The following is a 23667-nucleotide window of genomic DNA, read 5'->3' as shown; positions in this document are numbered from 1 at the left end:
GACTTCATCCTGACCCACAAAGTCCAGACACCTTCCCATCAACACGGTAGGGAGTCTCGCCGGTTCCGATCGGTTCTGTTCGGTTGTTTAACGTAACTGGGAGTTTTAGAGGCAGTTTGTTGTGACAGTTGGATCTGTTTGCATCAAACATTCTGGCGGTTTGTTTTCTGGACTTGGTTGCACTTTTTTTAACTTTAACCGTTTTAACGGTTTCCGGGCCGAACCGCCAGCTGAGCTGACAGCATCTAGAGGAAGATCTGAAGCTCCACCTGAGCGCTCAGGTAAGGTCCTCCTGCTCAGGTGTGATCAGAACCAGGTTGTTGATCAGACCTTTATTCTGGGATGGGATCTAGGGCTTCAGCTCGATGGTCTCCAACATGGACTCTGTGTTCTGTCCTCTGATCAATGAACCGACCCGTTTGGTAAACATGGACTTTAAAACTGACATTCTTAGCTTTGTTTGTCTATTTTTATCAGATTTCTTTAAACTCGTGTTAGTAAAGAATCACACAGATCAGTAGAGATGCGTCAGTTTGGTTGATGGTTATCACATTAAAACTATATTTTATTGAGATTTAATGAGACAAACCAACACAGAGTAGCTCAGTCAGAGGCGACGGAGAACATCTGTGAACATCAGTTTTCAAGTCTTGCTGTAGATCCTCAGTTAGATGCAACAAAACTCAATCTCCTGATCAGTCCTAATTTATTAGGATTTCATTGCCTTTAATGATTAACAAAGAATTTATTGAATGAAGATATGTCTTTTACAGGTTTTTGTTCCATTCAGTAAATCATATGTTTTGTTATATTATAACTGCGGTGTTATTTAGTTAGATTTCATTCATGTAGAATGGACCATGGAGGAAAACAAAGGTTGCAGCCTGAACTGTGGAGGTGTCAGTTCATTCTCCTAATTCTGATCCAAACATCCCTGACTGGAAATAATATGTATAAAGTGATCAGTTTCTGTCTGATAACTGCAGCTGTGTTTCTGTATTCAGTAATCTCACATGTCTCCTTGCGCTCCGTACTGGTCAAGACCTAACAGTGACGTGGAGCCTAACCTGGTGTCGCTTCATTCAAATAGAACATGGGAGTCTACATTCAGGGTCTTTGATCGTCTCACTGTTGATCTGATGTACTTTGGGCATAGGTCACCTAGCCAAGCTCTGACAAACCTCTGTTTATTGGAGCGTCCTACCACTGTCGGTGATGGACAGGCTGCATCAGGTAGAGGTCCTCCTGTTGAAAGAGGATCTGCCGCCTTCTGGATGTCCTTGGAGGAGTTGTGGTAGGTTGAAGCTCTGATTAGATCTGCACCCTCACTACCCAAAGGAAAGGATTCTGGATCATGGTCTAGACCACATGTCGTGGTGAATCAATAGTGTTTCACTGGTTCACTCTCCAGATGATGTGTTGAGTGATAAAGTCCCGTACCTCAGTGCTTGGTGCCTTGAGAAATGCAGTTTTCTTGGCAGTTCAACAGTTCAGCTTCTATCATTCACATTAGCAGATTCCACTCTGTTTGTCTGCTAGTTGCGTCCAGTTATTCATTGTCAAATATGTTATTGTGTTTAAAGATCATCTTACCAAAACTGTTCTGTGGCATAAATGAAACCGTTCAGAAGAATTTAACTAAGTAAATAACCTGCTTATTTATTGTTATCAGGTGTATTTTGTTTTTCAGTTTTTTTAAATTATGTTTAAAGATTTTATTTGCTGGCAGGTTTCATATGATCTTTATAAAGAAAAAAAATCTATTTTATTTTATTCTTTAGAAACATTTGTTCTGTGTTTTATGTACATAATCAAAATCACATTAATGTAGTGTTTGTCTTCTCATTTACACATAAAGGTTTTCTAAATCAGTTCAGTTTTTTCCCACTGCAGCAATTAACAAACGGCACCTGAAGGCACTTTCCAAAAAAAACCCAATTCATAAATATATAATCACTTTAATTCAACCATTCAGAGTCATTCACATTGAGTCCAGACTGATCCTGGTGATAAAACATTACAGTCAAGTTCAGTTAATCATTCAGGCTGGTCAACAGGCAGAGGTCTGCACCGTGTGGCTCTAGAGATGATACCCATAATTATACAATAATTAAATTCATTAATAAAACATATTTTTGTTCGGTTCATTACTCTTTTAGCTTGTTCCACATTGTAAAAGCCAGTATGGTGAAAACGGATTTAAAACACATTTAGCCCCCAGGCAGCCCCCATCCGTGCCACCCTGTCCCGCAGGGTGGCACGGATGGACCGATGATGGGTCCAGTTGTTTTGTTCTGTCTCATGGAGGCGGACACGTGGACCTGTGGCCACGCCCACACAAGGAGGAGTCGCTGGAGAACTGCTGCGTGGTTCTGATGCTTCGTTTCCACAGACAGACTTCATCCTGACCCACAGAGTCCAGACACCTTCCCATCAACACGGTAGGGAGTCCCGCCGGTTCCGATCGGTTCTGTTCGGTTGTTTAACGTAACTGGGAGTTTTAGAGGCAGTTTGTTGTGACAGTTGGATCTGTTTGCATCGAACATTCTGGCGGTTTGTTTTCTGGACTTGGTTGCACTTTTTTTAACTTTAACCGTTTTAACGGTTTCCGGGCCGAACCGCCAGCTGAGCTGACAGCATCTAGAGGAAGATCTGAAGCTCCACCTGAGCGCTCAGGTAAGGTCCTCCTGCTCAGGTGTGATCAGAACCAGGTTGTTGATCAGACCTTTATTCTGGGATGGGATCTAGGGCTTCAGCTCGATGGTCTCCAACATGGACTCTGTGTTCTGTCCTCTGATCAATGAACCGACCCGTTCGGTAAACATGGACTTTAAAACTGACATTCTTAGCTTTGTTTGTCTATTTTTATCAGATTTCTTTAAACTCATGTTAGTAAAGAATCACACAGATCAGTAGAGATGCGTCAGTTTGGTTGATGGTTATCACATTAAAACTATATTTTATTGAGATTTAATGAGACAAACCAACACAGAGTAGCTCAGTCAGAGGCGACGGAGAACATCTGTGAACATCAGTTTTCAAGTCTTGCTGTAGATCCTCAGTTAGATGCAGTTCTGGACTTTGACTAGGCCATTCTGCGACACAAAAATAGCTTCATTTAAACTATCCCATTGTATCGCTGGCTGTATGTTTAGGGGGTTGTCCTCCTGGAAGGTGAACCTTTGCAGCCTCTATCAGGTTTTCTTCCAGGATTGTCCTGGATTTAGCTCCATCGAGCTTCCAATCCCACAGCATAATGCCACCACCACCATGTTTCACCATGGGGGTGCTGTGCCCAAGGTGATGTGCAGTGGCCTTGCCCAGCCTGTGAGTTAAGGTAGACGTCCGTGTCTTGGTCTGCAGTAGGTCCACCCTCTCTCCATGTCCAGATTATGGATTGAACAGAGCTCTGGGAGATGTTCAAACCTTTGGATATTGTTGTAGAACCTGACTTTGCTTTAAACTGAACCAGAACTTTCTCCCTGACCTGTCTGCTGGGTTCCAAACCTCTGAGGACAGAAACAGAACAGCTGGACTCTGCTGACTCATTAGAGGACTTCTGAAGGCAGATGTTTGGTCTGGATTTTTTTAGTAACGGGCTAGAAAAAAACACTTTCCAAATTTTTCTAAAATATTGTGAAAGCATTTTCCTTTCACACTCATGCTCTACTGTATTTCTTTCTTGCTTTTTAATTCTGCTGCCTGGGAAACTATGGAAGAAACATAACTAAATGTGTTTCAGTGTTCTGAGAAGATCCCAGTCCTCCATGGTTCTGTTTTTAAACAAGTCCAGATCGATTCACACTGAAACTAACCATCAAACCTGTGGCTTTCAGTGCTTATGTTCTGTTAGTCTTCACATTCTTTGTATCATTTTTCTGACTTGTGTCGTTCCAATGAAACCAGGACTGTAAACTATTCAGCAGAATATTGAGTCATAAGGATAAAACGTGACAATACCTGCATTTTAACTAGTGAACATTTAGGAACATTTACTGCAGCTCTGGCTTCACCCCACTGCTTGCTGTTCCTTACAGGACTGTTGGTCAAATGTTTCTCCAGGTTTCTCCTCATCAGATTGAAAGGATCTTCTACTTCTGAGTGTTTTTTGTAAATTGCTTTATAAAAAACACTGACATTGACTAGATCCATTTGTGTTTCTGAGGATCTGTAAGAGTTAACTTGTTGCTTCACTCCTTGACTCCGTTCCAGCTCTGCTTCCTGATAATAGTGGAACATCATGACCAGAAAGGAAACCACTGAACTGAGATCTCCTCCAATAAATGTTTAAAATAGTTCCACTTCATCAAGTTTTATCCTGAGCTAAGATTAAAGTGAGAAGAAAACAGAATCTGAATCTGATTTATGACAAACAGATCATCAACTGGATTAAAACCAGTTTCAGGAGAGGAAACAGACTTTCTCCATCTGTGATAAGCAGAGCAGAGGTCTGAGCTCCACCTTGTCTGGTATGAAGGACTGTCTCCACCCCACACACACACACACACACACACACACACACACACACACACGCCTCAGTGCAGAGGAATTCAGTGTTTCCCAACCTGTAATAAGAGCTGTCACAGATTTTCAGGGAAACATGAAGGTGCCCCGAGGTTCGCTCCAGCACAACCATCAGGATTCTTACTGGCTGATACAGAATCAAAACACAAACAAACTCATTTTTGTACACTTTGTTTTAATTCAGCAGCTAAACCGACAGAACTTGTCTGCACAGAACCATCCATATTAGACATTAAAGTGTACTGAAGGTCCTGGACCTTTAAACTAAGTGCATCAGTGAAATCCTGTCCTCTGATTTGGTTCTAGAGCAAATAAAAAAATGTTTGATGCATTTAAAGAAAAAGGGGAAAACATGATTTCTGGGAGATTTGAGCAACCAATCATCAATCAGGGTCCATGAAGGGGACAGTGGCTGATTGGCTGATTGATTAAACCCAGAATAAAGACTGGATACAAATCTTTGTTTTTCTAAAAGCACTTTTTATCAGACCAGCATTTCATGGTCCCTTCTGGTCTGTTAAACCTAACAATTTTATATCAGATAATAATTTGTCAGATAAAACAAACCAGGAGACAACTGAATTAAAGTTTATTCAGTTATAGACAGAGCATTTAAGAGTAAAAGGATGATGAAAGTGGAACAAATCCTGGAGCCTGAAATTGAAAAAGTTGAGTTGAAGCATCAGTTTCTGTCTGCATGGAGAACTTAAATATTCCAGCAGTTTGGGCCAGATGCTGCAGAGGTCCGGTCAGCTTGATGCTTTCATTCGGATCTTTGAACATGTGAGTAAAAGTGGCTAGAATTAAAGTCCCGTGAAAAAGTATTTACCCCCTGACAGATTCCTCCTGTCTTCACAGTTTCTTCCTTACTTTAATGTTTCAGATCATGAAACTAATGTTGGCATCAGATGATCAAAGATAACCAGAGTAAACACAAAGAATTGAGTCCAAATGATGATTTTACTTAGGGAACAATCGGTCCTAACCAACCTGACCCTGTGTGAAAAAGTAATTACCCCCTCATCCTAAGGGCTGTTCTTCCCTTTCCTGCAGCAGCTGCCATCAGCTATTGATGATAACTGGTCATGAAGGTTTTGGCCACACTCTTTTCTTTCTGCAGAACCGTGATAATCCGGCTACATTGGAGGGTTTTGAAGTCACATAGGTGACTTCAAAAGGGGGAAATTGTGGAGATATATTATGTGTGTGCATTATTATTATTATATTCATAACCAGGGTGAAATAAAATGTATAACATGTAAGTGTAAAACATTGTGGCCTGCAGAATAGATATTGCACAAGTTTGGCCTTGAAGTTGGTGGAGCACAAAAGAATGTGGAACTGTTGGTGGGGGAAGGATGGGACAAGATTAACGGCTTGGTACTCCCTTCTCATATTAGCAGAAAAGCAGAGTACAGGTGCAGGAAAAGTAAGCAGGATAATGACTTTCTAAATATGGTAAGCCGGAAAGTATGTATATGTGTGAAAAAACTGTAGAACAGGGCGTTGCCCAGTTTCATGTGTGTTTTAATAAAACCAAGGACCCCAGTGAGAAGCTTCGAAGTCGTCTCGGTGTGTGTTGTGTTACCACATGCGAGAACTTCTCCTGGCCAGGTATCTGAATAACATACAGCTGTCTCCGTGTGATTTATTATAATGTCTTGTGAATTCTTTCAGCTTACGGTGAATAAACCAACACGCAGAACACCCCTTGGGAGGGTGCTTCAACAGTTTTCAGCCTGTTTAAGGTCAACATCTCAAATCAGATTTAAGTCCAGACTTTTACTAGGCCCCTCCAAAACCATCAATTGTTTTAAACCAATCAGAAGTTGACAGACCCAGACCATCACTCCACCACCACCATGTTTAACTGTAGGTGTGATGTTCTGTTTCTGAAATGCTGGGTTAGTTTTACTCCAGATGTAACAGGACCCACGTCTTCCAAACATACCCACTCTTGTCTCATCAGCCCACATTTCCCCAGAACTCTTGAGGATCATCAAGATGTTTTTAGTAAATCTGATATGGGTCTTTGTGTTCTTTTGGGTCAGCAGTGGATCTGGTCTCGGTTCCTGCAAGAGTTCAGATGTTTCTCTGCTCCAACACACTGAATTCAGAGGAACCAAGTTGAATGTGGGTGTGGTGAAGCTGGGAAACATCTAAAACATGCTGATCGTTGTGTCATAAGGAACATGCTGGTTCATCACTCTGGATTAAGTTGTCTTCATGGAAGTGGGAGTAATGCAACACTCAGGCCCATCATGATGACTCCTCTCTTTCATGTTTTACTGCAAACTTTTCTTTTCAGATCGACAAAGTACTCAGAGCACAGAACAGTTCTCTCATTTTACCCCTAAGTTCAGTCAGTGGGTTTAGCTGGTCAGGATGGAGGTTTCTCTCATTACAAAGATTAGTTCTTCCTGGGTTTTATGAAGTCTTGAAGTATAGTTGATTCATTTTCTTCATATGGAAAATGTGTGTTTCCCAACTCCATCATCTAGTTTTCATACTAATAATTTCTAACATATTAATTTAATCACAGCAATGTTCCTTTGGTTAATCTAAAATGTTACTAAAGCACTCCCTGGATCCTCACCATATCCACACCCTGCAGTCAGTCCTCAGAATGCAGGACAAGAAAAACAACCCAGATTTATTATTGATAGAGCAACACTGGGTCACCATCAGTCCGGGTTTAGCCTAGAAGCTGACATGCAGTACACCACGGTGAAACGCAGAGCTCCCTGTTATAAAATAGTTCCTTTATAAATCTGAACTAGCCTTAAATCCTGCATTTTATCCACCGTTATATCGCTGTTGTTCTCGGTTTGAACCGAGCTGCAGCAGAGCCCAGTTCTGGGAGTTTAACAAAGAGACTCATTGAGCTGAATTCCACAGATTCATCACCAGCTGCACAAAGATGCCACAGAGTCACATGTCTGCAGTGATTCAACTTCTGCTGATGGTTCCAGACGGGTTATGAAAAGAATGAAACCTGCTAAACCAGGGAAGATCAGCAGAAAATAAAGATTAGATCTATTTCCCGCAGAGCTTTAAGCATCAAGGCCAGTAGAGCTGAGATGATTTGTCGTAGATCTCACTATTCTGTCTTTTGTCTGGTTTTGTTCTCGGATGTTTCTCACACCTTGACGTCACCTGGGGATGTTTCAGCTCACAGATCAATTACAAACTTTGGTTGGTCTCTGCAGATTCCCGTCGTCATGGCGTTCAAAACCAAATGGGTGGCATTGAAGAAGCATCTAACCACAAGCCCCGGTGACGACCCGGACGGCTCGCTGGAGGCAAACCTGGAAAACGCCACATCAGAGCTGTGTATCCGCCTGCTGCAGGTACGGCCGCTGAACACGACTTCATCCCGAGTCTCAGAATACTGATGGGATGGAGTGTTTAATGACTGTGTCCCCTCTAGGTTCCTACAGTGGTGAACTACTCAGGTTTAAGGCGGTGTTTGGAGACCATTGACGAGGCCTGGATGATCCAGTTCCTGGAACTGCGGGGTCTTGACCTGCTGATGGAGGCATTGGAGCGCCTGTCGGGCCGTGGCTGCGCCCGCATTACCGACGCTCTGCTGCAGCTCACCTGCGTGTCCTGCATCAGAACTGTCATGAACTCATCTGCAGGGCTGCACTTCATCCTGGACAACGAGGAGGGCTACATCCGGACCCTGGCCCAGGGTGTGTGCAGCTGCTGGGTTCTTTCCTCTTTAACACCTTTCAGGTTTGGCCTGAAACATTCCAGATATGATCTGGGAGGCAGGGAGAAGCTGAACTTGTTGGCCTCTGTCTGAATCAGCAGCTGTGATGGTTTAAAAATGCAGCTCTGCCACATTTCTCTCCTGCTGAGCTGCTCCTATTTTCTTGGTCCCTCATATGTGAGTGTTTGGGTGGTCCTGGTTCTGGGACTTGGTTTGTTGTCAGCATGAGGTCTTCCAACCCATCCTGTTAGAACCTGCCAGCTTTTTACCAACTAACTTATGAGAAACTTTAGTCACATGATTCAAGCGGGAAGTGGTTGTGAAATCACCTGGGCTGCAGGTAGATGAAACCTGAGGCCACCTCCTCTGTTCAGAGTTTACTGGGTAAATATTAAAAGCATTCTGGGCTTTTAGTGATTCTTTGAGCTGTATTTGTTTCCACGATCATTCAAAGAACAACTTCCAGTTATACATACAGGTTCTAGTAAACAGTATACTGCTAAAAGTATGTGTTCCCCTGCCTTCACACACACTTGAACTTCAGGGACATCCCATTCTTAATCCGAAGGTTCAACATGATGTCGACACATCCTTTGCAGCCATAACTGCATCACCTCATCTGGGAGGGCTTTCCACAAAGTTAAGAAATTTGATTTTGGGAATTTTTTATTCCAAGACAGCATTTGTGAGGTCAGACACTGATGTTGGACGATGATCTGTGACCCTGTAATTAGCCAGGTTTGTGTAAATATGCAGCCCTACTGGTATTTGGTTAAATGTTCCCTAGAAAACCACCCACCGAATGACATCCACGGCCTCCTGGCATCTTTCTGGCTGGGTATTTGAGCTTCAGGAAGGCCCGTCCAGAAGCTGATGTTAAGCTGACAAAAACCAGTTGATGACCTTCTGCATTGTCCAGCTGGAAGTCCCAACTCTGTCCAGGTTTCAACCATCTAGCTGTTGATTTAAAGGTGAAGGTTAAAAATTTAGAGGTCATCTTCTTTTTTCAATAACCCACACATGCTGTGATGTCCCAGTACCACTGGCAGTGAAAAGGCCCCTCATCATGATGCTGCCACTACCACACTTCACAGTTGATAGCCTGTTCTTAGGTTTGACTCCTGCTTCTTGTGCTTCTTGTCAAACAGCTCAGTGTTTGTCTCATCTGGTCATCAAACGTTTCTCCAGAAGACGTTTAGTTTGAAGCACATTTCATTCCAGCTTTATAGGTTTTCCTTTGGAGCAGAAGTTTCTTCACTGGTCAGCACCCTCTCAGGCCATGTTGATGTTAAACGGCTTCCTGTGAACCTGTTTGTGGCAGGTGTACACCATGATGGTTCCTGGGCTGTTCCTGAACATCATGACCAAATTCACCAGTGGATCAGATGGTTAAAACTTGGACACAGTTGGGTGGTCCAGCTGGAAAACATTGGCACTCTAGAAGCTGTAAAGTTAATGACTTTGACTCTTCATCCATCAGTGTGTTTTATTATAAAAAGGTTCATAGTTTGAATGGAGATCCTTGCAACGAAGCCAGGAAGACTTTAGAGTGGAGGAGAGGATGAATTTTACCTTTTGTATCTTCTCTGGACTCTTTGTTAAACCAGCAGTGCAGCAGCTTCTGTTTGTCAACTTACTAACACATGGATACATTTTATCCTAAATTCATTCATATTACATTACTTAAATTTGAACAAACATAATTAAAATTGCACTGCGGAGGGATCGTCTTTGAGAAGTAAGTCTCATCTCCTTTTGTGAGGGCTTTGCTGAGTCCATCTGGAGGTCCTGAAGTCCTAAAGTCCTAATACTAAATCAGGATTGTTCAGAATGTGTTTATCAGGGATTTCCTCTGTCCCAGCAGGCCTGTTAAAAAGCTCCATATTTACACAATTATTTCCATCATCTCTGCACATTTATCTGTGTCAGGTATGGAGTTACAATCAGTTGATGAGCTGCTGCATCTTCATCCTCCTAGACATAAACTTTGTCATCTTGCCAATGAAAGGCTGGGTCTCTTCACCATATCCATCTGTAATCAGAGCTAAAATTTAGCAACCTTCTTGGTAGTTTCTTTCTGACATCCTGTCAATGTGTCCTCCTGCAGCTCTAGATACGTCCAACGTGATGGTGAAGATGCAGGTGTTTGAGCTGCTGGCGGCGCTTGCCCTGTTCGACCCTCGGGGATGTCATCTGACCCTGGACGCCTTCGAAAACTACAAGGTTCACAGCAAACATGCCCACAGCTCCTTCAGTTTATCTACATCCTCCATTGTTCTTCTCCTTCTCTGCCTCCTTAGTTTACCTCCATGTTTGTTTTGGTGTCTCTAGTATTTCCTGTTGATCCTTTCTTTCTTTGCTGAAGTTGATAGAACATCTTCTGGACAGAATACAACCAGGATACAGACCAGCAGCTCCCTGTTCAGCTCTGATTACTATGACTGGTGGTATACAGTACTTCATTCCTGAGACCAATGCTGCATCTTGGGCAAAATTATATTCAGCAGCATTGAAGCCTAATTTTACTGTCCTAAAGTTCTTTCAACACAATGCACTGTAACTTAGGCCCCCTTCACACCAGATTCCACCCATCCTATGTTCTCCAGGATCTACAAGAACGTTCCAACTGGATCACAGCAAATTTGAAAAAAGCTTTTTTCAGTGTGATGAAAACTATTGGAGGAGAAGTCAGCAATGAGCTTGTCTCCTTTTAGTATTACGGTCCTCCTACTACCGTGATACCTCCACAGGTTTCACATCTGCTCCTGAGGTTTCTTCATAATCCGCCTGATTTCTTTTTAAATACGCGTGGTTTCTGCACCTCAACCATCACTTTCAGCCTGGCTGTGGAAGAAGAAACACTGTCAGGATTTGTAGTGACTTATCAGCAGCATGAGAAGATGCAGGAGAGGAGGTTTAGGATTGTGAAGCAAAGCCCATTTAAGGGTTTGGAGAAGATTCACCAGGTGTGGACAGCAGCTGGAGTCAGACAGAGCTTCAGGATCCACCACACACAGACAGATCCAGAACATGGGCTCCAATTCTCCCTTGTGAGAAGCCAAGCCTGAACCAGGCACCGTCGGAAGCGTCTTACCAGGACCAAGCAGAAGAACTGGACCATACCTCAGCAGTCCAAAGTTCTCTTTTCAGATAAAAGTAAAGTTTGCATTCATTTGGAAATGAAGGTCCCAGAATCTGGAGGAAGAGTGGAGTGGCACAGAACCCATGTTGCTTGAAGTCCAGTTTGAAGTTTCCACAGTCAGTGATGATTTGGAGTACCATGACATCAGCTGGGTCTGGTCCACTGGGTATTCTAAAGTCCACAGTCAACACAGCCATCTACCAGGACATTTTAGAGCATGCTTCATGCTTCCTTCTGCTGAGACGGTTTATAAAGATGTTTATTTCATTTTCCAGCAGGACTTGGTACCTGCCCACACTGCCAATGGTACCAAAACCTGCTTTATTCACCAGAAACTGGTCTGACCTGAAGCCCACAGAGTATCTATAGTGTAATGGAGAGAGGGAGATGAGAGACACCAGAACCAACAATGCAGATGGCCTGAGGGCGCCATCAAAACACTCTGGGCTTCCTGAACACCTCCGCAGAACCACAAGCTGAACGTATCCATGCCACGCTGCACAGATGCAGTCATTCATGAAAAAGGAGCCCCAACCCACCACTGAGATCAGATTCTGTTCAGTAGGACCCCATTTCTGGGCAAAAATCCTTTTTATTGGTTTGATATAAAAATTGAATGTTAAGATGCAAGTTACTGAAAAAATGAACTTTTTCCGTCATTCCAACAGCAGCAGTCTACAGGTGAGAGGCGGGGTCCACCCTGCGGGGGGTCCACCCTGCGGGGGGTCCACCCTGCGGGGGATCCACCCTGCGGGGGGTCCACCCTGCGGGGGGTCCACCCTGCGGGGGATCCACCCTGCGGGGGATCCACCCTGGGCAGGTCGCAGGGCAACACAGAGACATACAGGACAAAAAGTCACACACACATTCATTCACACCTAAGGACAATTTAGAGAAATCAATGTTGAACTTTTTCATAATATTCACATTTATTTCTGTATCCTGGTTTTAAAATAATCTAGGCGCCGTGAATAAAACATTTTGAAGTTTGGTGCAGATAAAAATGGGAACGTCAGATAAAATCCTGACTGACTCACTGAACGAGTTCCTTTCAGAACCACACGGTCCTGAAACAAATTGGTCACATTGTGTCACAGACAGCATTCTGCTCTCCTGTTACTTTTAACAACATGCAGCAGTTTGATGAATTTGAAAATAAAACTGGGTGACATCAGGTTCATCTAATTTTGCTATTATTTTTTCTGGTGGAAAGAAATTTCTGAACATGTAAATTACCAGAAATGTTCTTTTGGATCAGTGTGGTGCAGCTGCAGTATTAACTTTTATCAGCTTTGAATCTGTGTTTTTGTCAGTAAGAGTGTAAAATCAGGCTATTACTGCAGATTAAACTGATCTGTATCAGATCCATTGTCTGTCATCTGGTCCCAGAAATGTTCTGACCCGTAAGAGCAGAAAGAAACTCCTGAAGAACATCTGGGCTTGGATGAGTTTCAACTTGAACTGTTTGTTCTTCAGTATAAACCCTTCTCTGAGTTTCTTGTCTCTCTGTTCAGAGTCTGAAGAAGCAGCAGTACCGCTTCAGCGTCATCATGAACGAGCTCCAGACCACCGATAACATCCCCTACATGGTGGCGCTGATGGCAACCATCAACGTTCTCATACTGGGACAGGAGGACCTGCGGAAGAGACACCGAATGAGACACGAGTTCATTGGTACAACCCAAACCAACAGAACCCTCACTGATTAAAATCCACTGTCTGATGGGTCCTCAGCTGTGTCATGAGCATTTAGTTTATTCAGTAAGATGACTGATTGTTACCAAAAACATGATTTTCTTTGTAGCTACTGGACCAGTAATGGGTAATCAGCTTCATGTCCCAGCAGTCAGTATGTGGTACTAATTTAAACCCGACTGTGGTTTCCCTGGAGGGCATGATTAGTTCAGACACTAGTCACGTCATCATAAAACTATAAGCTGTTTGGAAGGAAAACACCTATGAAGACTTTCATCCAGTTTCAGAAATCTTTCGCCTTAAAATAAAACTCTACCAGACCGCAGGAGGTCCTAAATTATTTAACATGACGTAAGACTTATTTTCAAATGTTCTAGTTATGAGAAGAGGTCATTTAATGCAGAGTTTAATAGAAGATGGCAGATCAATATGGATTTAAACAACATCCCTAAAATTACAGATTAGGTTCTAGAGAAGATCAGAGTGAAGAACATCATCTGAGGAACAAAAAGGTCCTTCACAAACCAAATCCTGCAGAAGCTTTTTGGGAGGCCATTTCTATTCAGTTCAGTTCTATCTGATTTGATGCAGTTTGTTTGATTTAATTCATTTTAATTCAGTTCAGTTGACTGATTAGTTCAGTTTACTTGGATTTGATTCAGTTCAGTTCAGTTCAGAGTTCTTGTATTCTAGTTTGTTTAGTTCATTCCTGTTCAACTCAGTTTAAATAAGTTTAGTTAGTTTATTTATTTCCATCCAGTTCAGTTCTGTACAACAGTTTAGTCTGATTTTATTTAATTCAGTTCCTTTCGGTTAAGCTGAGTTCTGTTCAATTTAATTTAATTTAATTTAATTTTGTTTAATTTAGATCAAATTAGTTCAATTAAGTTCTGTTTCAGTTCCGTTTAATTCGGTTAAGTTTTGTTCATTTCGTTCAATTCAGTTAATGTGAGTTATTCAGTTCAGTTTTTTACTTAAGTTTAATTCTCTGCAGCAAAATTTAATTTAGTTCCATTAAGTTCAGTTCTGTACTGTCTAGTTTAGGTCAGTTCAGTTCTGTTCAGCTTGATTCAGTTCATCTATCATGCGTTCATCGTCTGTTCCCACCCAGTCCTTGTCAGGGTTATGCATATTCTGTGCATATTGCTGGACTATGGGAGGAACCCGCAGTACCTGGACAGAACCCACACATGCATGGGGTACAGCTGTGTCTGACTAAGACTGTAGAGCAACCTGGAGATCTTTCCTTGTGGTTTGTGATGAGATCAGACTGTTTAGCGTGCACATCATCCTATAGAGGCAGAACAAGTTCAGACATTTCAAACCTATAGACAGAACAGGTGGAATGTGGAATTTAAAAAGCTATTAACTAATGGGGTCATAAAGGTTCATTTACAATGCTCACAAACAGCCACACTAAGCTGGAACATAATGTACAGCTAGTGCAGAACCCGTACTGTGCCTTCATGATGTGTGAAACTGGTCTGGATCATTAGTCCTCCAGACCTGCAGGTCTTTCAGGTGTTTTACTTTAGCTGCTTGTAAGACAGGCTGCAGGAAAATGTGCCTAAAATCCAATTTCCCATTGATTCATATGGATGTGTTTTATTGTTATTATAATGCCTTTTTCTAATAAACTTCCTGTATTGTTCTGGTTCCACCCAGACAGTTTAGGACCGTTTTACCGGGTAAATAAACTGAGGTAATTTTTATATTAGTGGTTTTATTGGGAGGTTACTTGGACTCGGAGGTTAGTTTGTAAACGGGTCAGGTGACTGTTTAATTAAAACTTTTGAGCATTTTGTTCTGGTCCACCGGTTTTGAAGGTGTTTGGATATAAAACAGATCCAGGATCAGATTATCTGACCATAAAACATGTTGTGTTTCAGGGCTGCAGCTGCTGGATCTGCTCCCCAAACTGCGGTAACTGAGTTTTTCTTCATGGCTTCGATAACCGTGATCAGTATGTTGCCATCAGTTTGAGACGTCTCTGCGTCTGTCTCCAGAGAGACGGAGGACATGGACCTAAACATCCAGTGTGATGCATTCGAAGACTCCATGGCTGATGATGAAGAGGAGATGGAAAGACTGTACGGAGGGATCGACATGAGCAGCCACCAGGAGGTCTTCACCTCGCTATTCACCAAGGTAACATGTCTGTATCCTAACCTACACCTACACCTCGGTCAGCTCTGACCCAGCCACTGGCACCTTCTTCAATGCCCCAAAGCTATTTCACCTCAGTCTTCATCATCCAGACTACATTCATCTTCTTCATATCCATGAATATAATCCCTTTCCTCTTCAGAAACATTGGAGAGTTTTCTCAAGGAACACAGCAGACAGGCCAAAGAGAAGGTTCTGGTTCAGTTTAAAGCAGGGTTGGGTTCTACAACAACATCCCAAGCTTAGAACATCTCCCAGAGCTCTGTTCCATTTATCATCGGAACATGGAGAGAGGATGGACCAACTGCAGACCGACCAAGACATGAACGTCTTCCTTAACTGACAACAAGGAGAACATTAATCAGAGAAGCAGCCAAGTGGCCCACGGTAACTGTGGAGGAGCTGCCAAGATTGACAGCTCATGTGGGGTCCTGTCACCAGGACAACCACAGAAGGAAAGGCATAAGTCCTGTTTGCAGTTTGCCATGAATCATGTTGGATATTAAGAAAGCCTATGGAAGAAAGTCTTCTGTTCAGATGAGAACAACATGTAACTTTGTGGTCAACCTATAAAATGTTGTGTGTGGCAAACAAAGTAATTATGAACATCATCCTGAAAACACCATGCCCACCATAAAACATGGTGGGGGTAACATTATGCTGTGGGGCTGTTTTTCTTCAAAAGAGACAGGGAAGCTGGTCAGAGTTGATGGGAAGATGAATGGAGCTACATCCAGAACAATCATGAAAGAAAATACGACAGTAAAAACCGAAGAACTGTTGTCTGCGAGTTGCTACTTTAAAAGCTGCACAGAAGAAACAGCAGTGCCCACTCTTGCAGCCCCTAGCAACCATAAGGGTATGCTCCTGGGTGTTGTTATGGTGACGAACCAAGGCAGGATTATGGGCTGGATGTGGATGGTGCACCCTAGTGTTCTGTTGTCTAACTGTGCTTTTGAACATCTCTGTGGACAGGTATCCAGCTGGCCGTCCTCAGTCCAGCTGCTTTCCATCCTTCAGGCCTTGCTGATGGTGGATCCAAAAAGAGCTGATGTCTGGTTGGCTCTGGAGAAGCTGACTGATCGAGCCACGCTGCTGGCCCAGGAACGTAAGTCTGGTTTGAGGTTCTGGATCAGAGACGGGTTCTAAGGAATCCGTGTCAAAGCACAAACTGTCTTTGTGCATTAGTATGTGTTGTGACTACAGAGGATGTAACTGGTGTTTGTATCTGTTTCCAGCTGATTTAGACCCTGATGGCTCTCTGCTGGAGAGGCTCCTCCCCCCAAAAATTGTCTCATCCAATCAAAAGATTAGATCTGTCGACAGGGCGGTACAGACTCGACCCCCCAGTTGCCCTCCTGGCCAATTGGAGGCTTCGGCAGCACCAAAACAGGTTCCACCTCCTCCTCCTCCTCCTCCACCGCCACCTTCATCTGGTGTAGGAGCTCCTCCCCCTCCTCCACCACCACCTTTACCTGGTGTAGGAGCTCCTCCCCCTCTTCCGCCTCCCCCTCCCCCTTTACCTGGTATAGGAGCTCCTCCGCCTCCTCCACCTTTACCAGGCATGGGGATTCCACCGCCCCCGCCTCCTCCAGGAGAAATGATTGCAGCAAAATCAATCCAACATTTAGGTAGCTCCTATCCCAGCCCCGCCCATTACTCAAGCCCCACCCCCTGCCCGACCCTCAGGATGAAGAAGTTGAACTGGCAGAAACTCCCGTCCAGAGTGGTGACAGGTGAGGATGTAGACATTCTCACACCTTAATTCCTAGTTAACACCTGGATCAGGTTCTGGACTCCATGCATCTTTGTCCGTCCGCAGAACATCAGTCTCTCTGGACGTCATCATCTGTAGACTCAGTGGCCCCAGATTATTGCAGCATCGAGCAGCTCTTCAGTCTCCCTCCAACTGAGACAGTAACCAGAACCCAAACCAAAACTGAGACAAAAGAGGTGACTACAAAAAGAATAAATACTTCACTTAGCAGATTTTGTTGTGCTGAAGACATTATTTGACCTGTTGTCCCACTGTCGTCTCTGCATTTACAGATCTCCTTCATTGATGCGAAGAAAAGCCTGAACCTCAACATCTTCCTCAAGCAGTTCAAATGGTGAAGCTTCCAGCCAATAGAAACACTCCTTTGAATTGAAATCAGCTGAGTTCCTCACCTGTACTCCTTCGGTCTTTGTTTGAACTTCCTGGTTTTCCTCCATGGTTTTCTTCAGTTCTGCTTGTTTGAAGTTCTTTATCAGTTTGCTGGAAAAGTAACATGCTCATGCTATCTTTTCTTCTGCTCTATGTTACCCCGGTCTGCGCCACTTGAAGTTCCCATGAGGACTTTGTGTCCCTGATCCAGAAAGGAGACCGGTCCAAGTTTGATGTGGAAGTCCTTAAACAGCTGATCAAACTACTTCCAGAGAAACATGAGGTCAGAGTTAAAAAGACAGAGACAGATGAAATAAATTCAGTTTAAGAGATACAGTAAATACGTAAGGGGATAAAACCTACCCCACACCTGTCCCTCATTCTTCCCAAACATCTCCCACATCTGCCTAAATCCTTTGTTACGCCATTCCCAATGCCTGTTGAACATTTTTTCCACATATGTCCCCCACTAATGCGCCGCTGTCCAATTCTTGTTGTGCACCTACCCCACAGTTGACCCAGACATGTTCACCTTTTGTTCCACACCTATACTAATGTTTCGCACCTGTCCCACACCTGTCTTCATTTTGATTCACACTGTTCTCACACCTGTGGAAGTGATTTTTTATCCTAATTTTTCCTAAATCTGACTTACATCAGTGTTTTACATTGGTTCTATATTTGATTTACATCTGTCTCACACATCTACCAAACCGACCCCCATTTTCCTGAAACCTTGTGTCTTTCCTACATCTGTCCTTCGATTTTTTTCCTAGCTTTTTTATCTGCCTCCCAGCAGCATCACCTGACCTCTTTTTTCTCACCTGTCCATCCTCAGATAGAAAACCTGAAGTCTCATCACGCAGACAGAGCTAAGATGGCATCAGTGGATCGGTTTTACCTGCAGCTGCTGGATGTGCCCAGGTGAGAGGACAGTGCCTCCTGTCTTTAGCTTGAAACACTGATAAAATGATTCACACGCATACCTTTCTCCTGCTAATTATTGTGTGTGTGTGTGTGTGTGTGTTGTAGCTACGGGCTGAGGATCGAATGCATGTTGCTCTGTGAGGAGACCAGCTGTGTGTTGGAGACTCTGAAGCCCAAATCTGAGCTGCTGGACCGAGCCTGCCAAAGTCTGTATATACAATATCTACTTGCTAAATATACACAATAACATACAAACACACTGAAAATACAAACTAATACACATCACCTGAAGTCGTCTTCTTCAGAGGGTTAATTACTGCAGTTGGAGTTGACTCCCCCTAGTGGTTTACGTGCAGAACCTCAGAGCTCAGATTCAGATAGTTTATGCACTTTCAACCTAATTATCTTAGCTCTCAGGAGACTCGTTCATGATTGAGCAGCAGGAGGTCAGAGAGGAGGCTTCATTTTTCACTTTCTGTGTTGAACTATAATGTTTTATGTTATCAGGTGTAAGGGAGAGCTCTCGGCTGCCAAGCTTCTGCAAACTCATCCTCAGTGTTGGAAACTTCCTCAACTATGTAAGAATCTTCTGTTTTCTCATTAGAACTTTAAAAATGACTGAATAAGCAGGCATCCACAAGAATGACCAACTGTCTACTAAAAATGAATTAAAGCCACCGCATGTTTTCTGTAAAAATAGAAACTCTTGACCTCTCATGGCATTGATTTGGTGCGATGCTTCTGGCATTTTGTCATGTGCCATCTGTTTGTTTTTGTGCTTCAGGGGACTCACACTGGGAATGCCGATGGTTTTAAAATCGGTACTCTGCTCCGATTGACCGAAACTAAAGCCAACAAGTCCAGGATCACGCTGCTGCACCACATCCTGGAGGTACGAACAGGGAAAACTTTGCTCATGCTGGCCAGGTACGTGTATAACTTAACTTGACTTTTCTGTGATCCCCAGAAGGTGGAGGAGGACCATCCTGACCTGCTGAACCTGCCCGATGACCTGCAGATCTGTGAAAAGGCTGCTGGGTAAACCAACTGCTATCTGCTGACCTCTGATCTCAAAATTATTAATTTAAAAATAAAAAAAGACACAATATTGAAAGCTGTTGAAAGTATTAGAACTTAGTTGTTAATATGGACATCATAGAAGTTCCATAGACATGATCATTATTAAATCTAATTTGTCTTATTTGGCTGCTTTTCTATTGCTTTTTAACTCTTTCTTTTAATGTTAGGTGTTTCTAACAGGTGAAATGTTTTTAAAGTGATGGTTCTGATTTTTATAATTTGATTGTTTATGGAGGTTAGAACCAGTTATTAACATCTTCATTTTCCTCAGAGGATGAAGCTTATATCCATCCATCCATCCGATGGACGGATGGACCATACAGAGATGTTTAGAAGCAGTGATTATTTTCCATTTAAAAAAATCATTCTAAAAATTCTTCTGGTTCTCCAGCGTGAACATGGAGTCCATCCAGTCTGAAGCCAATTCTCTGACCAAACGGCTCCAAAACTCTGAGAAGAAAGTTTCCTGTTCCTCTGAGGACGTGAAGGAGCAGTACCTGTCTGCCATCCAGGTGATTCAGCAGGCTCCGCCCCCCATCAGCACCTCACCTGATAATGAGTGAAAACACACATCATTACTATTTTTCTTTTCCCTTAGGAGAGCCTGCAGGCGTGTGAGCAGCTGCAGACGGTCATGTCTTCGGTGGAGGACAGGAGGCGGGACCTGGCCGACTACTTGTGTGAGGACATCAGCAGCTTCTCCCTCGACGATCTCTTTGGAACCATCAAGACCTTCAGAGGACTGTTCCTCCAAGCCCTCAAGGTGAGCAGCAAGTCACAGGAGCTCCAGACTCCTGGGAATTTTTTATCCCAGCTGGTTAGTCATCATAGAACAAAAACATCTGGATCATTTTCATCTGGCAGGAGAATGAAAGCCGAAGAAAGCAGGAGAAGATGAGGAAGAAAAGAGAAGAAGAGAAGAAGCTCAAAGGAGAATCTAACAAGATCAGTGAGTTCCACCTTAAATAATGCATTGACCAATCAGAGTTCAGGGCCTGTCTGCAGGTGAATGGTGTTTGTTTTCCAGCCAGGAGGGAGGTGAACCACCAGGATGAAGGTTGCATCATTGAGAATCTGCTGGCTGAGATCAGGAAGGGCCACAACCTGAGGAGGACCAGACCACGATCCGAGAGGGGCAGCAGAGGCCACAGTGAGGTTTTTATAGCTAAAGATTACAGATAAAAGTAGATAAAGGCAGGTAGAAAAGATGGAAACATTGAGCTAAAACTAGATATTTACACACAGTCTGAAATTAAACCAGACTAAACGTTTCCTGTTTTAGGTCAGAATTAACAACATTTCTTCTGTTTGCTAAATCCCAGAATAATGACAGAGAGAATTCATTTGAAACTTTCTTCAGGGTCAAAGGTTCACATCTGTATCCTCGGTATTTAGTAGAATTGACCTTTGGATTTTCCAGAGAAATGTGTTCCGATGCGAAATGCTGGCGGATCTTCTTAAATTGCCGGTCTTCGGCAGTTCTTGGGTTTGGCTGTAAATCAGATCATGTATTGTTTTTCAGTGTGCCCTGCAACCATGCAGAGGTCAGAGGCCATAGAGCTGTCTGATTCCTCTGCTCCTAGCCAATCACTGAACACACCTGGAATGTCCCCAATCCAAGAAGCTCCGCCCTCTGCTCCAGGAAATTCCAGCCATTCACAAAAGCCGTTGGAGGAAATCCAGATTTCTGCCACTCCCCTCTCCAATTGCTCTAATTCCAACCAATCTGTGAAGGCATCTGAAACACCTGAGATTCCTGCAGCTTCACCATCAGCTGAGCCTGCTGGAGAACCCTCAGAGACCTCGAACCTACAAAAGCCCTCTCTCACTACTGCTGTTGCTGATACTGCAGAGGAGAACCAAAGAGTAATTACAGATTCCTTAGCAGATTCTGGTGAAGATGGAGAAACCCGGGGTCCCAAAGGAGTGAAGGCAGTCCAGCTCGGCTCAGAGGATCCTGCACCAAGCAAAGACTTGAATAGCTTGGAAGAGTCCGACTTTGAGTACATCGTTTCATCAGAAGAGAGAAGAATCACACCGGAGAATGATCCAAAGACTAGTCCAAACAGGTCGTCGAAGACGCCCAGGATCCATTCATCAGGTAGGTAAAAAACATCTCCGCAGAGAGCAGGAGATATGAGCTACAGAATATCGTTCATATAATCATTCACCCATAAACCATCAAATCAGATTGTCCCATTTTCTGCAGGATCCCGAACCCCTAAGAAGAAAACATGCGTTTTACAGTGAGGTGAGTGAATCCACACCTGAACTGAATGACTGCAGTGAAATGAGAAAAACTGAGATGTGTGATGTCATCAGTGATGATATCATGTTGGAGGTGACATGTATGTTGGTGTTTTATGCTGAAGCCTCTGTCAGACATGCCCTGCTTCATGGTAACGGGACTCCTGACAGCAGTTCAATTCAAGTATCTGCAAAGCTCCAAGGAACGTCTTTGAAGTGACCGTTCAGGATTTGACTTCCAACAACAGGTTGTGAGCTTTGAATATTTACTCTGCAGAAGGTGCCTCTCAGCATCTCCAGCTTGTTGATACAGGAGGTCAGTGTTGGATGACTTTTCCAAGTAAACGTTCGTATGTTTTCTAAGCGACCCAGAACCAGGACTAGATGGGAACTTCTTGGAATGCTTCATGGGGAACTTTAAGAGTGTCTGGAGAGATGAGTATATGGGTTTCCCACTTGAACCTCTAACCTCCAGGACCAGACTTCAGATGAGTGGAAACAATGGGCGGTTGGAAGGATGGATGTATTGTGTTGATAAAGGTATAGATGGATGGATGGATCACACACCCATGAAGCCATTAATGTTGATTTGCTGAGAGCTCACTCCAAGAAGACACCTGGCTTAGAGGACTACATCATTAGCTGGCTCCTGCAGAACCTGGAGACAGGCTGAGGAAACTGATGACTCAGGTGTTCAAATCCAAAGTTTAGCTACATGTGACACTTGTTCCTCAGTGGTGGTGGTAATATATGTCACTACCTTCTGCTCCCGTCTGTAATGATGCATCAGAGATGATTGTTTGATGGAAGATCTGAAACATTAAATGTAGTTTTAAAGGTCATTTTATTTTCAACTAGCTCAGTGGTTATCATTAAAACCAGTAACTGTTTCATCCTGGCTACAAACATTTTCTAAAGTCGGCGTAAAAGGATGAAAACAAAACTTTTGCATCTGAACAGATCATAGAACTGCATTACATAGAATGTGCATATGATCTCTCTGCTCTGGTAGCTTGTCTGCCGTTTCTAATCCTTCATGATCTGGGAAAAGTCTTTACCTAAAGTCTGAACAGCAGATGAAGTAAATTAGAGTAGATAAAATGCTCTGAGTCGTTTCAGAGCATGTTAAGATTTAACGCTCCGAGGCTTCTGATTGGTGGAGCCATACCTCACCCTGACATTCTGGGGACTGAATGTTTTCATTAATGATTGTGTTTCTTCTTCTGTGTTTCCAGGTGAGCAGAGGTGGATTCGTCTCCATGGCAACAGGACTATGTGTGGAAAAAATTTAAAAAATAAAAACAGTTTTTGTGACAGGAAAGTGTTTTTTTCTTTGTTCAGTAACAAGAGTCCAAGTTTATGGAAGTGATTACCTGAGCAGACAGGTGAGCTGATGTGGGTGGAGCTTCCCATTTGCAATGGTTTTATTGGTTTACATCGTTCTCTCTGCTGCATTACATGTTTTATTTCTTGCCACTGGTTAAACACAGATCAGATCTCAGATCTGTGGATCTCAGGGGGAAATCTTATTGATTCAGGGATCAGAAAGTGATCACCTCCGTCTCCTGTTAAAACTCAGTTCTCAGATATTACCTGATCACAGAGCAGCAGAGTTCACTTCCTGTCCTACATCCTGCAGCCTGTCACAATGAAACTACTGTTTGTTGCAATCTGCAGGATTTAAAGAGATTAGAAATTTCCAGGATTTCCAGGCTGTTGTCCAGGCTGGATTTGAAGGCCAGAATCTTTACATTGCTTTGGATTTTATGCTAAAAAGACACAACTTTAAAGATGGAAATTCAGCCATTGATGTAAAACAATAAATAAATATTTATATTCAATTCAATTCAAAAATACTTTATTAATCCCAAAGGGACATTAAATGTTGTTGTAGCTCATATTATGAAAGTTTCTTCAAAGAGTCGTTGTAGATGCTGATGGCTGTGGGCAGGAAGGATCTCCTGTAGTGCTCCGTCTTACAGCAGATCTGAAGAAGCCTCTGACTGAAGACACTCTGTTGTTGTA

At 43.1% G+C, this 23667-nt stretch overlaps 1 protein-coding gene across 7 annotated transcripts; it reads left to right on the top strand.

Annotated features, from left to right (window-relative positions):
• Positions 1–22: 22 nt before the first annotated feature.
• Positions 23–22963, top strand: LOC124882055 (inverted formin-2-like). Of its 7 annotated transcripts, none has more exons than XM_047388188.1 (24): positions 23–46; positions 7734–7874; positions 7955–8219; positions 10347–10462; positions 12896–13055; positions 14966–14999; positions 15083–15224; positions 16218–16350; positions 16481–16978; positions 17065–17195; positions 17292–17353; positions 17569–17671; positions 18227–18312; positions 18421–18521; positions 18823–18893; positions 19100–19207; positions 19283–19353; positions 19787–19907; positions 19994–20158; positions 20260–20344; positions 20423–20545; positions 20918–21496; positions 21605–21646; positions 22878–22963. In XM_047388188.1, exons 2-23 carry the CDS (start codon positions 7746–7748, stop codon positions 21643–21645), a joined length of 3324 nt encoding a protein of 1107 aa, XP_047244144.1. In that variant the 5' UTR covers positions 23–46; positions 7734–7745; the 3' UTR covers position 21646; positions 22878–22963. The 7 variants fall into 7 exon arrangements, with proteins under 7 accessions (XP_047244144.1, XP_047244147.1, XP_047244146.1 ...); XM_047388191.1 differs by lacking the exon at positions 23–46 and adding an exon at positions 252–281; XM_047388190.1 differs by lacking the exon at positions 23–46 and adding an exon at positions 1163–1294.
• The last annotated feature ends 704 nt before the right edge of the window (positions 22964–23667 follow it).

Source organism: Girardinichthys multiradiatus, chromosome 15 (genome assembly GCF_021462225.1).
Source record: "Girardinichthys multiradiatus isolate DD_20200921_A chromosome 15, DD_fGirMul_XY1, whole genome shotgun sequence".
NCBI lineage: Eukaryota > Metazoa > Chordata > Actinopteri > Cyprinodontiformes > Goodeidae > Girardinichthys > Girardinichthys multiradiatus.
This window is presented reverse-complemented; position numbering and strand designations above follow the sequence as displayed.